The sequence below is a fragment of the Dermacentor variabilis genome, chromosome 3, assembly GCF_050947875.1.
Source record: "Dermacentor variabilis isolate Ectoservices chromosome 3, ASM5094787v1, whole genome shotgun sequence".
NCBI lineage: Eukaryota > Metazoa > Arthropoda > Arachnida > Ixodida > Ixodidae > Dermacentor > Dermacentor variabilis.
In genome coordinates, this window is record NC_134570.1 from 38,181,439 (window position 1) to 38,199,181 (window position 17,743).

General features: G+C 44.1%; 1 protein-coding gene across 6 annotated transcripts in view; it reads right to left on the minus strand.

Annotated features, from left to right (window-relative positions):
• Positions 1 to 17,743, minus strand: part of Camta (Calmodulin-binding transcription activator) — a 528,965-nt gene that overhangs the window by 12,120 nt on the left and 499,102 nt on the right. For all 6 annotated transcript variants that reach the window (XM_075684812.1, XM_075684811.1, XM_075684810.1 and 3 more), the window contains 12 exons: positions 17,235 to 17,507; positions 16,083 to 16,209; positions 15,170 to 15,301; positions 13,738 to 13,841; positions 12,542 to 12,814; positions 7,681 to 7,874; positions 7,029 to 7,285; positions 5,901 to 5,990; positions 4,976 to 5,336; positions 2,091 to 2,272; positions 1,213 to 1,358; positions 248 to 453 (listed from right to left, as the gene is read on the minus strand). In XM_075684812.1, the coding sequence (XP_075540927.1) occupies positions 248 to 453; positions 1,213 to 1,358; positions 2,091 to 2,272; positions 4,976 to 5,336; positions 5,901 to 5,990; positions 7,029 to 7,285; positions 7,681 to 7,874; positions 12,542 to 12,814; positions 13,738 to 13,841; positions 15,170 to 15,301; positions 16,083 to 16,209; positions 17,235 to 17,507 (2,345 nt within the window). The remainder of the gene's footprint in view (positions 1 to 247; positions 454 to 1,212; positions 1,359 to 2,090; positions 2,273 to 4,975; positions 5,337 to 5,900; positions 5,991 to 7,028; positions 7,286 to 7,680; positions 7,875 to 12,541; positions 12,815 to 13,737; positions 13,842 to 15,169; positions 15,302 to 16,082; positions 16,210 to 17,234; positions 17,508 to 17,743) is intronic.

The following is a 17,743-nucleotide window of genomic DNA, read 5'->3' on the forward strand; positions in this document are numbered from 1 at the left end:
AAGATTATGGCAAGTGAATGTCCAAAAGTGGCAAGCCTAAGCCTGCGTATAAAGTGGTCACTTTCCAACTTTTTTCAAGGCACCGCAACCACTTTCAGTGATGCAAGGGAATCCTCAACATGTTTGTGATTGAAGACTATGGCTTAAGGCTATAAACCATGCCTAATTTCCGGTATGTGAAGTTACATTATGTGCTAGATAATGTGAAAGTTGTAAGAACGGAAGCTTGTAAGAGACAGAGAAAGACCTGAAAGCCGAGGCGGTGGGAGTTCCCTCCCGGCTGGAGAGGGATGATGGCCGCCTGTCGTCCGAGTAACCCCTGTGGAAAAAGCCTTGTCCAGGGCTGCCTGTGGCCGCCTCTCCGTCGGGGCTCTTCTTGAACCTCTTGTGCTGCTCACACCAACCATGGAAGCTCTCAACGGCTGCCTTGGTCATCTGCTTGTAGTACATATACTGTGCGAAACAAGCAGAGAATGACAAGACATGGGTCAGCATTGCAAGTGTGTGCTTCACACAGCTTTCTTGCATAAGAAAAGTAAAGGTTAGGGATAAAAGACATGCATAAAATTGAAGTTAAAGCGACAAAATCGGAATGTACAGATCTCACTGTCAGAACGACAATGAGACCAATATTGAAAGGTAGAAAATAAAACGATTTGGCCATGTGACAAAGAGGACAATAACAGCAGCAACGAGAAGGCAGAAGAAATCGGAGATGGAGACAAGAGGAAGGTGGAAAAGACAGCAGTGAAGATGATTTCAAAGAAGCTTGTGAAGGAATAGGTGAACGACAAAAGACGTGAAAAATACAAAGATATAGTAACTAAACACAGTACTCCCACGTAAAAAACAGTACTGGTGACTGTTAGGAAAATACGATGCTTCATTTTTCTTTGCAGAAAGCAGCCAAGTTGGTACACTTAGTCATCATATTCTAGAATGTTCCTCTACTACACCTTGTCTCGGGAAAGTGTATGGCACGCAGTGTGGCCCTTCAACTGAAGTGGTCAGTGCACTTCAATTATGTTACATGGTGATTCTCGTGTGAAAACGTTGTGTCTACTCAAACACACTCGATTTAAGGGGTGTAGGTTAAGCTGATCCTCGCCATAGAAATATCCAAGTGGCTTGAATCGGGGCCCGTTCGTGAATGTGGAGCTGTAGTGGCATGCAAGAGAAGCAGGACACAAGACATTTCAGAGAAGCGCCTACCTGCTTGTACCTCCGGTAATAGCTCTGAATGAGCACAGCGGCAGCCCTCTCTTTCTCCTGCTCTTCCTGGCGCTTGCGACCCTTGTAGGAGCGATACGCCTTCTGGATGATCTTGGCTGCCTCATACAATTCCCGTTGCTCCTTGTCTGTTGAAAACAGAAGTTTGTAACTGAAAGGCCCACCCTAATTGTAACACCACCAGACAAAAAATCGCAATGCACTATTGTGGACAAATGAACACTTGAGTGAGTTAGAGCTGTCTACAACACATTATTTTTACTTTTGCTTTCGTTTTTCCATGTGACATCAGCATAATTTCAGCTTGCATGCTTAGTTTTGAGCTGGCCTACACCATACTTGGTAACTGAATATCTTTCAGTGCAAAAAATCAGTCTTGAGTTTCATTAAACATCAGAGATGACTTACTTTATACATTTATGCTTCACATGTGTGTGATACAGCATTATATAAGACTACATTCAAATACTTATCCTATCACTTACACTGCTGACAGAGAAAAGCGGAATAATCAAATGTGAAGCTTTGTGAAGCTCATAGTCATAAATAACTACTTGAAACAGTGCACAATAAATCGACAGGGACTGACAGAGTAATGACACCACAAACACCACAAAGCTCTGTAGAGTCGTTACTCTGTCAGTCCCTGTCGATCTATTGTGCACCGTGTTCAAGCAGACATGTATAACAAACTATCCCGCCAGTTCGTCATAATGTGAAGCTCAGAGTCATAAACTGGTAGTGGCAGAAGCCGAGAATCAGAAAGTATCACACTGCATGAGACTACAGATAATAGTATATTCCTTTGTAGTAGACAATTAACTCGCTACTGTTGTGCACCACTCCAACCTTTTTCCTACCTGAAAGGGTAAGATTGGAGAAATCTCTCTCCATGATCTTCCCAGACGCTTTGAAGAACTCGCAGAAATCAGCAGTGGTTGGTGGAGGCGAGGGAGATTCTAAGGTGAAACTTCCGGGACTCTGCAGACATGATGATGACGCTGGGCTCAGGGATGATGATGGAGTTCCTGCTTCACAGTACCTGGACAAAATAAATTTGGGAAACGAATATTTTGGTAGACAACCAACTACTGGAGTCTTCTTAGATAGTAGAATGAAACGAAGTTAATGAGATTGACTGTTCAGCCTTCAGTTATAAATTGAATAACCTTATATTTGATGTGTGTAGCTAAGAATCAGACGTGAAAATAAAAAGCTGTTAATTTCTGTTAATCTCACCTACTATAATTTGTACTCCCACAGCACAAATTATAACAGGTGAGCTTTGCAATGCCATAAAAATCAGTTTCATAATCCTATGCCGACCCTCTTCACCCTTCAATGTTCTCACTGCTTATTAAAAGCATTAAGGTGTAAGTTAGTGGAATTGATAAGAATACAGGGCATTTTTGTAGACTACATCGAATACTTTAAAATCGCCTGTGGCAGATAGTATAGTAATGCTTGAAGAGGTGGCCATTACTTCTATTAGAAATCAAAACGCTTAGTTGTCTAATTAACAAAATTTCACTAATTGATTTACGGCACATATCGCAATTCATGAATTGTAGACGGTGAGTTTGCAAGCCATAACGACGGAACAAATCTGGCTGGTACTGGTTTCAAGATATGTGCCGTCAAACTCGTGCTAAAAATGCACTGTTCCACCTTTTTTTAACAGTCTTGTTTTCTGCATGGGAGCACAAAAGTAACTGGATCACTAATGTGTTTTGTTGCCTGCGTTGGCAACGAATATATCCAAACTGGTGTCATTGTGAGAATTCATTAGTGGTTATGCCTGGCAAGCTCACTGACTACAATTTGTAAATTGCAATATGTACCGTAAAGCAACTACATAATGAAAAATTTAACGAGCAGCTTTTTCATAATTAGCTGAGGATGGATATCTATTTTGCGCGTAAGTCACGTCCGTCTGGTCTAGTAATACAGCTTGCTAGGATTGTGCTATCTGCCACAGCCGATTTTAAAAAATTCTGTACCCAGACAACATAGAGGCATCCTAGGGATGTTTAATAGATATCCCTGTATGGATGTTGGGGACACCCTAAGGATGCACGAAAACGACCCTGGAAAAGTCCCAAGTGAAACGCTGAAAGAGGTCCTATGGGTGTCCCAGCTGGGACATAATGCAGACATTGAATCCCAGCAAAGGAGTTAGTCTGGATGTTAATAATCACTTCTTTGTTGATGCTACCTGTGGCTTTCCAAGCCTGTTATGTGCCATGCACAGTCGCTGTGGAAGAATGCTTTATTGTAACCGTTGATCTGTAATACAGCTGTCAGGTAATACAGCAATAACTATAACAAAGGAATATATTATGACGAGATTCATATTTTCTTTCCAGATATAACAAAATGCGAGTAGAATTCAGCATAACAACAGCTGCCCAATGTTCACCGCGAGTGTTCGCAGCAGTACTCAGGCGACAGAATGCTATGCATCTTTTCAGGTACATGCAATGCGTAAAATCTGTGTCCAGGAGCACACACTGGGCTTTATGGAAGTGCAGTGAGAAGTCCCTTCTTTAGGACCTTCCACTTGGCACAGGTGGGGACATTCAAGCTACTAAAGTTTTCAAAGTCGACGTTATCAGAAAATATGCACACTATGGTGCATGCATGTGCTTCAGAGTTTGTAGCTTTGGGTTATAATTTGAACGTAACAGAAAACATTTTTCTCTTTCCCAGAGACTAAAAGAACAAACATAGGCAGTATATTAATGTGTGAGCCAAAAAAAAAACGCCCGTGTGTGACGTCCTCGGGATGACCTAAAGCATTAAGCAACTCTATCTATAGAGCAACTCTATTGGAAGCACACGCATAGCCATCTGACACTCCGCCTCCTGATGAATTTAACATTCCAGTCATGTACGCAATGGTGCATTTTTCGGACCAAGCTGATTAGGACATCACTTGGAAGTCCACTGGATGTCTCCTTTGGTGTGCGGGACATATGGATCTTTTTGGGATGTCCATGGGACTCTGTGTCATCTGGGTATAGTAAAAAAAATGGTCCAGTGTGTGCTTAATATGCAAAGTATATGTGTGTCTGGTATTCTACAAAACTGCATTTTTATGCACCACACTTGTATGTGTTCTGATAAATAATGTGCTTACGTTCACCATTCATGCTTCTCCAGTCCATTCACTCTACTGTGTCATTACGGAAACAGTCTCCATTTATTATACTATCCTGCATATTTAATACTTGAGTAAAGCACACACAATTTTTTGCTATTGTCATATTGTGGTGACAGTGAAGGACGACATGGTGTCAAAACTGTGAGTTACAAATTTAGCTCTTTATTGGGTGAACTTGTGCCGAGCAAAAAAAGTAACACTCACAATGATAGTCGAAAACAAAGTCGGCGATCATCGAGAGTCTGGCCTCTGGGTCGAGTGCATCGCCTATTTATGCATGACTTGCAGAAGATTTCAGCATAATCGCTGGTGCTCGCACGCCTTTGCAGATTGTACAACACTGTACGCATCACAAATGCAATCTGGTTACAGAGGGTTTGATGAAAACATCGACAACAGATAGAACCAAAAATAACATTAAAGAAACTTCCGATATAGAAAGGTGCGTCTTGCGCTGATTTATAACTTTCAACATTTGTTAGCCAGTGAAATGCAGTATCTGGATAAAGATGAACAAATAGCATGCGTATCACTGTATTCAACACCATAACCCCAACTAACCTCATTCATTGCTATTATTACCTGTAGTTGTAGTCGCTAAACTCAAAATTGAAGTCGTCGCTGAGAAGTGGTGGCGGCGGATCATCAACAGGGCACATGGTAGCCGCCAGGCCAGGGCTGTGGGGTCCACCAGCCATGTCAGGTGACGACAGCAGCAGGAACAGGCCCTCAGCCTCCATCGAGTCGTCCTCATCATCATCGAGTGCACGTGGCGCTGCCTTGATGCGCTCCGGCAGTGCCGCAATTATCTGCTCGGCAAGCGTGAGAACGCGGCTGTCTCCCGGAACGTGAGCTGCGGCGTCAGCCGTGGCCGAAGACGAAGTGCCCAGGTCGCAGCCCGCGTTTCCGTGGCTCTCTCGCCTCCTACCCAACGGACTCGTCCCTACAAAAAGTTGAGCAGTATACATTACGGTTTTGATTTTGACCAATGAAGTGTTTTGTGTACTACAGATAAGAAAAAGCAGTGTACGGTCAGTGCTAAGGGAATATGCCGTGCATACCGCACTACATGCATGCTCCACACTCGAAAACAATTCAGTCGTTGCTGCCATGCCAGTAAGAAATGATGAACAGTGGCATCGCACAAATCGTGTTTGGTAAGAGACTAGCAAGCACTGAAGGCAATCACTTTCCTATAGCACTTCAATCAAAACAAGGAAGCAAAAATGAGAAACAAGGAAAATGAAGAAGTCATTAAATTTTTCCTCACATTTTTGTTCACTAAAATGGGGAAAGGTTGGTAATGAAAGCTTGGTGCACCGCATTAAAGCATCAAGACTTTGTAACACAAGCATTTTTATGTTGCCCGTCCAACGCTATTGATTGGCTACCGTTAGCATCTGACTGATTTGAAGTGATTCAGGTAACTGACAGTGAGTTGAGATGGTATGAGCAATCTTGTCAGGATGCCTGAACTGAAAGCTGGAAGTTAAGGAAAAGGGCTCACCTGAAGATCGGACAGGATTCTGCATTTCTAATTCCTCATCCGAGACTCCAACAACATCGATAAATGGACTTTCACTGCTTCCCTGTGCATCTGAAGAAAGAAGAGGAAAGGACAACAAGAATAAAAACAAAGGGAGGCTTCCTATACACATTTAATCACTTAAAAGCATTCTAAATGACAAATGCTTGCTCACGTTCAGTGCAAGGACAGTCATATAAATTTTCAATTTTCTATTGGGCTGTGCCATGACCAAGGTTGGCATTATACTTGATACGCTGCTACAGCAAACACTTCCAAACTCGTTGCCATTGTCGTGCCAGGCTTTATAATTATTGTAATTTTCTAAAAAATACAATTTCAAAGACTTTGGCATAAATAGTAATTTCACAACAGTTTGTGCCTTGCAGTCACCTTAAAACGATATCACTATTTATGATATATGTACATACATAGTTGTACTAATGTGTTTATTGTGCCACAATGTATATTAAGATAGCAAGAATTTGTGTGGATACAACAATTACACAAGGTTAATTATTGGACCGTTGGATATTATGAGCATTTCTGTAAATGGACTGCACTGTATACAGCACACAAGAAATTATTGTGCTCCCCTAATGAAAACCTAATGAATTGTTAACGTGGTGATGTAGGCTATTTGGTTCATGCTTTCTTGTTGTGCTGTCACTAATATGTAAGGCAGTGTTGTGTTTTCTTTCCTGTCTACGTGCTTCTCTTAGCTGAGTTTACTTCCCACTTCATTACTATACAAACATATGCTTAACTAAGTAGAAAACACGTATTACCATTTCTGTGCACTAGGCTACAGCAATTCTTTGTTGGTAATTTATTAAGAAGACAGACAGTCCCAAGAAGCCATGTAAGGTATTGTCCACTCCGAAAGGGAACACCTAGCTAATGTCAACAAAACTTATACACCTTCCACTTTACTGAGAGAAATGAAATGACTGACAGGAGGCATTAAGATGACATCTATGCATCTGAATATAGTCTGTCTCCCTCCACACCATAATCAAGCTGTACTCGGCAGCCAAATACAAACTGGCTGCTGAAAGCTCCTTTGAAAGTGGGCTGCACTGCATACAATATGTGTCGATTGAAACATACCTGGTTCGAGAACAACACTGCCAAGATCCAGCTTAGAGACGAGCCTTGAGGAGAGCAGCATTGACGAAGGGAGAGACGAGGAGCCCTCACCCATGCCACTGTCTATGGAGGAGCGCTTGGAGGATTCAGCTTCAGCAGACGAGCTGCCACTCATGTTGCCGTCGGCTGATGCTCGCTTGGTAAGCCGACTGTGCGTAGATGTTGAAGAGCTTTTTGAGCTCCGCACGTGTTGCTGCTGTAGCAACTGGCAGTGTGTACTGAAAAAAAAAAAAAAAACGGTAGGTAGTGAAGCTTCAACACTAGGATGAATAAAAGATATCCTCACGCTTAATTCTTTCTTGCGCCACTAATGTGGCGCATACAGACAGGGACACAAGGACACACATGAACTCATGGAAGTGGCACTCGTGCTCATGTGCCTACTTGTGTCCTTGTTTGTATGTGCTACAATAGTCCTCGAAGATGCCATACCAACAAGCCTGCACTGCAACGCTAGTGAATTCTGCCATTTCTTCATATTCTTGGACTGTGTCCCTTTGTATTCTATAGTGCATACAAATGTACAAAACAAAGGCTGAAATAAATACAGTGGGCATGAGGTTCACTTCCTGCGACAGCTGCGGAATTTCATTAGATCTTGATTTGACTGTACCTGCTGGTGGAATCCTGTGAATGCTGCTGTTTGGTGGCTGCTTGCTCCAGCTCTTCAGCAAGGCTGGCATGCCCACTGTCACGAGCAAGTGCGGTGGCTGTTTGGCCATCCGCATTGCAAGCAGCGGCAGCTGAGACATTCCACTGAAGCAACAGCAAGGCCACCTCTCGTTGACCTCGAGCGCATGCCCAGTGCTGAAGGGGTAAAAAAAAGGCAATGAATAGAGGTGCTTTCAGAAGCACTGTATAAAAGGACATATTCAGCAGTGAGAAGAATTAAGAAAGAAATAATCACTAGAATGAACTGAGAAACGAAAGCATGATTGCATAATAAGAGGGGCATTACACTCTGCAGATTTATAGGGACAATAAAAAAATAAGAAGAATGTAGGTCGTGCCAGCATGTTACACTTCAGTAATTGCAAACAGGTCACTTTTGCCAGTAGAGAAGGTCTGGTAGACCACAAAATGCGAAATCGAAAGATTGAGGACAGCACCCCTATAGCTTCTACTGGCTGAAGCTAGTAAACCTTCTCTTAAAGGGCCCCTCACCAGGCCACACAACAAACTTCGGTTATACACTGGAAGTTGTTACATGTCCTCTAGGGAGCGTTCTGCCGCAAAAATTTTCAAATCGGCTCTTTAATAGCCGAGATAGAAATATTTCAGTGCCGCCAACCCATGACTTAATGAATACATTGTTGCGCCATAAAAAGGAAAAAATAAAGACTTGGAAGGGAGAGTACGAAATGACAGATTGGGCTACAGATTGAGTACTCACCTTCCCAAGTCGTTATTTTTCATTTTTTGGTGCAACAATGTATTCATTAGATCCCAACCAACTCGCCCAGCAACAAGTTCTACTCAACCCATGATTCAGGAGGCGAGCTCCACTGCCAAGCGAGAAACTCTCTCCACTCCGCAAGCGAAATTCCTTCTCTGCATTCTCCCATACCGGACCTCGAGGATCGCGTGACGCATACGTCACAGGCCCGCCTTCATTTTCTTTCCTCTTGGCTTTTATGCAGTGTGGCGCACTTCCGCTAGCGGCATCGCGCGCGCTGTTGTCACGGTCTCGTTTCGCACAGCGCACGATTTTGCGCGCTGCGCACGAGGACACCTGACTAGCGGTATAAGTCAGTGCTACACGAATACTGAGGCAGACACAAGCGGATCGTAGAGCATGATCCCGCGCTGGAACATGTTAGAAAATGACATAGTTTCGTTGTCTGCACGCGAGACTGCACGACGTAGGAACAAACGGACGAAAAGGAAGTACATCTCTCTTGCTGCGGTGCAAAGTAAAACAAAAACACGCAGACATTCGGTTTGTGTGTTTTATTATTTCTCTAACGTTTATTTCGTCTATTCAAGCAAATATTACGCAAATAACAGATGCTGCCTTGAATAATTCTCGAAGTCAATCGTCACCACGAGTGACGTCACAGCACAAACACGCGTATGTAGGTGCACTAGCACATGTACGTCATCTTCCGGCTTGGTGCACGGCGGCCGCGAGAAGGGAGAATGGTGTTCGGCTTGAAATTTCAGATGTTCCCGCGGCGCGTAGCGATGTAATACTTTGCAGACGCGATCGCTATCGCGCATTGTATGCTCTGCGCTTGTCAGATAAAAATGGCCAGACCTGGTGAGGGGCCCTTTAAAGGGTCCCTCAAAAAGCTTGGACAAAATTTGTAAACATGGAGGGTACAGCTACAGTAGAACATATGCACCACAATTTGTGTGAAGCATCTCATATTAAGAGAGCTACGGACAATTACAAGTTACCTTCTTCTATAGCCGTGCATTTTCCCCTCAGCTCGTTCGCCCAGTGATCGGGGCTAAGCTCCGCCTTCACTGGCTCTGCGTCATGTGACGGTACGTCGTGTCATTTACTTCCGGCTGTCTTGGAGCCAGCACGCAAAGCCTCTCCAACCTCTCTGCCAGCTTCCTGGCAGTCGATCACAAGCAAGAGCTATCGAAGCAGCGTGCGTTAATTGTGAGCATTTCGTCGCCACACCGTGTGTGTCCAGTATTCTCGTAACCACAGGCGAGCGGGGCAACCTCATCGGTCTGCACGGTCCAGCCACCTGGTGGCGCAGAGGTTAACCAGCCAAACAAATACATTTTAAACATTTAGAAAAGAATGTTCACGATTATGCTCCTACCGAACATTTACACCAGCAGCAAAGTAGAACACACTTCGTCGTTAATATTCACGTTTGCACCTCTGCTCATGCCGTAAAACGTCCAAGCCGAGTCCGCTTGTGTTTACCTGAACACCGGACATGCGAAACACTATTGTGGTAGTAATCCTTTGGCGTGAAGTGGCGGCCGCAAACGCGTAGATGCTGATACCGACCGGATACCGACAACCAGTGCTGCCACTCCGCTCGCATGTTTACCTTGCAGAGGGACACAGTGTCCCAGCTTGACATGTCGCCGACCGCTATGTTTGCAGCCTACAACACAAGGGCGAACCATGGTGCTCGCGAAAGGACAGATCGAGACCAACATAGGCCACGCAGCTCGCGTCAACACGGCGCACTTTGTAACACAAGCAGACGACACTTACTGTGTGCCGGAAGTGTTAAAGTGTAGTGATAAATTGTCTTTCTGTTGTTTTCTTGTTCATAGGAACAAATTAACTAACATTTCCAACTATTACGAACAGCGTTTCTTCACCCTAAAGTTGGAAAAATTATCGATGACACTGCTTGAGCAGCCAATCGGATAGCTCGCCCTACTGGCGTCATATTGTCACCTCGTGTCACTTGGTCAGGGGCGGATGAAAACTCAGGGTAGTGGCGTGCTGCGATCGGTAGCGATGTACATTTTAAAAACCTTATAATAACTTACACACTTCACATGGAGCACTTAGATGTGTCAATTAATGATCAGAAGGTCCTACCCTAACGACTCAGTACGTTTGTACAATATCGCCAAACTTGTTTCAGGGTGCCTTTAATAATAGTAAAAAAAAATGACCAGTGCACTTCAAAGTAAAGCAAAAATCAATATGGCAATTTTCCTTCTTTTTTTATGTGTGCATAAGATACCATGGTTGCCATAATCCTAAAGGACAAGTTTGCCTCTCACTTTGTTTCTTAATATAAAGTCACACATCCCCCCCCTAAGAAAAAAGAAAGAAAAAGAGAGAAAGAAGAATCGCAACCGTTTCAAACACTGCAGAAATTGGTGTAAACGAAACTTTTGCGTCCATTCTGCTGAAGTGGCCCCGACCAAGTGCCTGATGACGTCATCATTCGAGCCCACCAACTGGCGTGCGTTACTACCTCTCCCCAAGAGAATGATGGCGACGTTTATTGGAATCCCTTTTCAAACGAGGCGAAGACAAATAGTCACCTAGCTTGCTTGATTTACTCAGGCTTACTACACCTATCGCCATCTAGCCTTTTGTCTATCTGATGTCGATCTTAACTTTCATATTTAAAACTTCTATCACTATATTTTACCGTTACCTACATGCAGTGACTAATCTCTTCCTTGCTTTTTTTCCACCAATACTTTAAATGTCTCTTACTTATCTCGACTGCTGACCAGTTAACCCTTCCATCTTCTTTTAACCACAGCGTTTCTGTAAGGTGAACCCTTCCCATGGGTCACTATATGCTAAGTCACTTCAGGTTTTTTTTTCGTAAGGCGAAAGCCTTAAGTCTCCATTATTCAAGGTCGCGTTGTGAGGTACAGAAAATAGGAGCGCTGGTGCCACTGCTTGCGCGTTCCTCGTCGTCTTCTTCCACATCGCTACCACATCGATGCCGCTAGTCACGCAAAAAAAAGGCACGCTTAATCGGACCGCTCTTTAGTCGTCGTCATCTTCCACGTCGACGCCGCTAATCTTGCCAAAAAAGGCACAGTTAATTAATATAGAGTTAATGAAGGCACTCGAACTCACGACCTTTGGTGGGAGTTCAGCTGTTGACCTTTGGTGGGAGTCGAACCCACGACCTTTAGTGGGAGAAAACGTGCTTGACATTCGAATGAGAATGTCAATTAATTTAATGGATGTCTCCTGAGCACGCAGGCTTCCACCTTCAGCCTCTTTGGCGTATGCTAAAGTGACTGTCAATTTTTTTTCTTTTTGCAGCACACACACGCTTAATCTGCTTCATCCTGTGGCGCATATTTGCTCCGGTATGCTTCTTGTCCTCAAGCAGCCAGCTCGGGACTCAAATGGCAGGGCACTGTCCTTTGCGTTATCATACAAATTTTCCCTCCTGATTTCTTTCTTGCCGTTTTTGCAAATCTCCATGGTCATTTTTGTTTCGATCCTTTGCATCCAGTTTACCCGTCACTATTTCTCTCACTTCCTTTTTTATGACTCCTGGTTGTCTATTTGCACTTTCAATTAGCCTGTGCATGGCTGCCAACTTTCTTGACCCGTTCCTTCATACCGTGTTCACCTCTTTACCCTCTCAGCGCTGCTTCTCCTCTCCTCCTCACACGTAAGCTCCGCACAGTCCCACCACCGACCAGAACATCAAAACACGCCTGACTCTACAAAGAAAGCTTTGCTTCAAAAGCAAAGAAATAAAAGGAGAAAACAGAGTAGAAAAAAAATTTTATCTGCCAGTCAAAGTTGGCCTCGTGATTATTTTGTTTAGCGTGTCTTTAAGACTTGCTACGTGATCCCGAGCTCTGCACGCGGTTAGGATGGATAGTTGGGCGTGTTGGTTAAGCACGATCTGAAGTGAAGGCGCGACAACGACGGTGGACGAAGGAACACACACAGGGCGCCACACAGGGCGCCCTGGCCCTGTGTGTGTTCCTTCTTCGTCCACCGTCGTTGTCGCGCCTTCACTTCAGATTCTGCACGCGCTGCACGCGCACGTACGTACCAGCGGCGTGCACTGGGCGGCGTCCCTGGCGAGCGCGTCCACCTCGGCGTCGAGCGTGGGCGACGGGCTCTGGAGGCGCCAGCGCAACAGGCAACGCGCCAGCCGCGAGAAGCCCAGCGCCGCGGCCAGGTGCAGCAGGCTGAGGTCGGGCCGGGTCAGGGCGCGCACGGGCGACGAATCGCCGCCGCCCCGCGGCAGCCACGCGCCCCAGCGCAGCTCCTGGCACAGCGACACGAGCCGCTCCTCAAACGGACGCTGCCGGTCCGCGAAGCCCTGCGGGTGCGACGGGAGAGAGTAAGCCTTCCCTTCGCGCGGCCAGCGGTCATCCAACTGTAGCCGCGAAACTTGGCGGAACAGTTAACGCACTCACTGCGATTCGGATAAGCCGGTGGAGAAGCGATCGAAGTGAGATTGCGCTGCTCGAGTGAAGTCGCAAAAATGGTGCACCGTTTCTACCACTATGGATGGATGGATGGAAACAACTTTATTCCGAATCCGGCAAATTTGATGACCCGGGCTCAGGTCTCCCATGAGGGGACTTCGAGGCCTTGCCTCGTCGCCGCCTCTCGGGCTTGCTGGACAGCCCACTCTTGTGTCTTGAGGTTGGAGCTGCGCAGAGCGGCGGCCCACTTTGACGCAAGAGCCTCCGGAGCTACTGCCATTGTAGCTGATGTAACCCGACACTCCCACAACATGTGTGACAGCGTCGCTCTAGTGTCCTGGCATAATTTGCAAAGAGCATTCGGGTATTGCACGGGGAAAATGTGCTGCAATCGCACTGGACTGGGGAATGTTTGTGTTTGCAATTGTCGCCAGATGACTGCCTGGCGACGATTCAGCATGGGGTGAGGTGGGGGCAGCAACCGCCCATAGGTTTGAGCCTATGATAGAGTAGGATGTATGCACACACACACAAAAAAGAATAAATTTGGTCAGAGATACTAATTAAGCAGAGTCCTGCAATTGGGTTGACCTTTATTGCATGTCCTTAACTGAAGAACCATGTTGTGTCACCTTCGTCTCGTGTGACATGCCTCCGTGACTCAGTGCTGGTATTGCATCAAGTTTGTGGCTTAGACAACTTTAAGCAAGATTCAACGTGTCAGAGTGCATATTCAACCTAGCATATAACTGCTATTACCGGAAGCATATGCTAGCAAAAAAAAAAAAAAAAAGGTTAAAGAAAGAACACTTGCCTGAGCCAAAACGCCAGGGAAGAGGGTGCCACCTTTGTTTCCCAAGGAGAGCCTGGCTTCGACCATTTCCAGCCGCTCCAGCAATGAGAATTTGAGAGTGCCCTCTGCAAGGTAAAGTACAAAGTACTTAACCATTCGCAACAAGCTTGTGTCTTCACAATGTTTCGAAAGAAAGCCAACACGACATTTCATTTTACCCATAAGGCTGCACTTGATCATGCCGTACTATTGTGCCTACAACTCGCACCCACTCATAACAAGCGCCTCAATTACAACTCTCGAGAAAGACAAAAAAAGAAAGAAAGAGAGAGATACAGGGAACGAGAATTAAGGAGTCCGAATGTATAAACCATGCGAAAATATTCGCAGAGAAATATGTGTAAATTCCACGAAAGAAAGCAGGCACAATTTCCAGTACAATCAACAGACAATTTGGTTACGTTAGTTTATTCATAACTTATTTTATTTTTGCTATCTGTTGAATTATCGTGCAATCTGGCCTCAACAAGGAGCGCATTTGTAAACGCATATCTTGCCTTTAACTGTGGCTTCACGGCAATATTGGTCTTATTGCCGTGAAGCCGCACGGGACAGTCAGGTTCGCATATTATATAATCGGATTTCAAGTTTTCGGTTACTTTGCCAACAATCGGCATACTTTTTTCGGTTTTTATATTCACCAGAAATTTACTTTCTTGATGAATATATTTTTTTTCAGATGAAATATTAACGGCTTTTCTCCGTGGCCCTTTTTTACGTCAAGCTTACGAGCCTTTCTTTTTTCAAGATTATACGCTCGCAGCTGCGCGCCTATTGCCGTCTTAGCCCTCTCATAAACTTGCAGTCACAGATACTTTTCGGTTAAAACTGTATTCTGGAAAAATATTGACGAACTTCAGTCTTTTTCTTTCGGTTGAAATCAATAGCGCTGATCTTTGGATGTAATCCACATTCTCAATTCATACTTAAATTAGTCAAAATTTTGCCTTTCCGACTCAAGCCGCGGCGATCGCATGTCGGTGGGGGTGAAATGCGAAAACGCCTGTGGCGAAAATTATTTCGGAGTCACCCACTACGTGTTCCTCATAATCAGATGGTAGTTCTGGTAAGTAAAATCCAGAATCAGTTTTTTTTCTTGGAAGTTGGTGCAGATTATGGAGAAAAAATACAGTAAATTCTAAGGAGACTGAAAGGCACGCTTTTCCACTATATACGTTAAGAAGTGTCCCTTGCTACGTAGACAGTGGACCGTGGCTCGAGGTATTAATAAATATTCAAGAACTGAGATTCCATACATAATAATGCTAAGTACTGCAACTCGCCTGTACAGCGAGGTGCGATCTCGGAGAAATGCGATTGCTGGTGATGCATACTAACGGCTTTATTGTGAATATCGAATGCCTGAGGGTGTATACTGAGACTCGGTACTTACCGTCTACACCAAACCAATCTTTGGCCTTTTGAGTGCTGACGAGAGGCTGCTCACGGTACTCAAAGATGACTGAATTGGATATGACAAAGCCTTCACAGGCTACCTGGAGTGTTACTAATCCGGCTTCGTGAGCTGGAAAAAACAAAGCAACGCAATTGAAAGTTCGATAACGTGCACTTGAATTCTGCTCTGTCGTGATTCCGATCATATCCATGTCAATGGACCGACAACGACAAGCTAGACAACAGTAAAAGATATACATCGCTTTATAGCACAGTTTAGATGATGAGCCACAGGCAGAATTCACTATAAGAGCGGCTATATAATTTTTATGATTTTTATGTATAAAAATCATAATTTTAATGTATAATGCATAATGCATACATTGCATACATGCATACAATGCATGCATAATGTATAATTTTTATGACTTTGGCAAGTGCACATACATAGCTTAAGATTAGTAACATAAGTACAATGTACTTTCTCAAGAATGAGAAGCGAAAGCCAATTGATTGTAATATAACTGTGGATAAAATGGTCTAGCAAGCATTTATGAACGGGTATGTAGGTAATCAGTGCGAAGTCAATGATAAACTTAAAAAAACTGCAATAAGCATGAGAACATGAAAACTATTGTGACAAGTTTGCTATTGCCGGAAAAATTTGCAAGAATATTTACGGATGCACATTGAATTGACAAAGTAATTCTCATTAAATGAAATTTAAGCTTGTTCATTTTTAGTGTTTTTCACTAATACACTCACATGATGCAAAGCTACAACTACGAAACTGTAAAAAAGCAAGACTACACAGAATGAACGGTGGGTTACTTCTATATTTAATGACAATATCAAAACAAATCGAAGTGCAGAGCAGACAGTAAGAAAGTTTCGATATAGCAAACAGTTACCTGGACAGAAGCATCGCAGCACGCCGCTTTGAACTAGCGTTGTTGGTACACTGACTCCATCAAAAAGAATCATATACGGTGAAGATGACGAGTACCACGGCCCTGTGATCAGGACCTTTACACCACCCTGTTATTAGAAGATAAAAGCAAGAAAAAATTGTAGGAAATTGTACTGTGAGCATAGCATCGTATGTGACTCGGTAGCAGTGTGCACTTGAAGTAGATTTGGGTAAAAGAAAAAGAGTACGGTGGCTGCAAGAGGTTCAGAAAGTAACTGTATCAACACCCACCGCCTTGATGAGAATTAAGCCATTCTAAAGATAATATCGACCTGCTCATCCCTCAGCACATACATATGTTGTGCATCCTTCGCAAACACCCGAGCATCCTACATATTATGTACTGGTAAGCAGCATCATTTATGACACAGTTAATTTCAGTCCAAGCTGCTTTCTGTTTCTGTCACGTCTGCTTAGGGTTTGATTAACACAGAAGAGTACTCGCTAAGACGTTTCTACTTTTATGAAGGGTTGTGTCATATGCAACACGACTTTATGCACCTACAAAATCTACTTTGATGCATTCCAATATCGCAAATGTGATGGCAAGATCATCTTGCAAGTCTTGTGCTTTCATGACCATTTCCTTCATTTAGACTTACAATCCACAGTTCCACAATAGACAATCCAACTAGTCATGCTGGTTATAATCTGAGTATAATTTGAAGCAGTGCGAAGAAGGCGAGGTCAGGGACCAAAAACGAACACATCAGTTCTTGCTACTACAGTCATGCTATTTTTGTGCTTCACCTCAACAGCTTTTTTTAATGTGACTGAGCAACCACGAAAGGCCTGACCACTGAAACAAAGAAGTTTCTTAAAATTCATACTTTTTCAGTACTTTTGAAAGTCGCATTCAGTGCTCAACTCTGGCTCAATTACAGGGGTGGGCAACTACATGGTTTACATGATTGAGATAACATGAACCACCTGAACAACTTTTTAAAATGTTGTTTTATGCGTCATCTTGAAAGAGAGATGGCGCATAGGGAGATCAGCCATCTCTCTCCAGAAAGACTGTAGTATGCGACAGCTATTACTTTCTGCGGCCGAATAGCGTCACTAAGTTTCATCAAAGAGCATGACCACTCACTTCTGTGTAGGACCAGTCAGGTGAGTAGTCAGTGATGTTGGCAGTGCCTTCGCGGTAGGTCATGCCTGAGTGCGACGACTGTGTGCTGGGCGTCTTGTTTGCGAGCGAGAGGGTCCCGGTCCCACCACTACCCAATACGGAAGAGGAAGACGATAAAGTGCTTCCAGTACCACCAGACGACGAAGTGGTCGTTGTGGTTGCTGCCAAGTCAGAGTTAAAGTCGTCCCAGTTCGGCAGGTCAGTCAGCATGTCGAAGGTATCCAGGTTGAACACCTGCGTTGGAAGACGTTAGGCGTGTGTAAGAGTGTGACAATTTTGGACTGACTGAGTAATACTAGGAAATGGAAGGTGTTATAAATTCGTGATTTCACAAAGCTACTTATGGTGTTAATACTTGCGTTTATGCGTAAATCATTGTATGGATGAAAATTAGAGACAAGACTCTCGTACTGGCTTATAACGACAGAGTGTAAGCGGATAACCAAATGAAAAATATCTGAGGCCAAAAC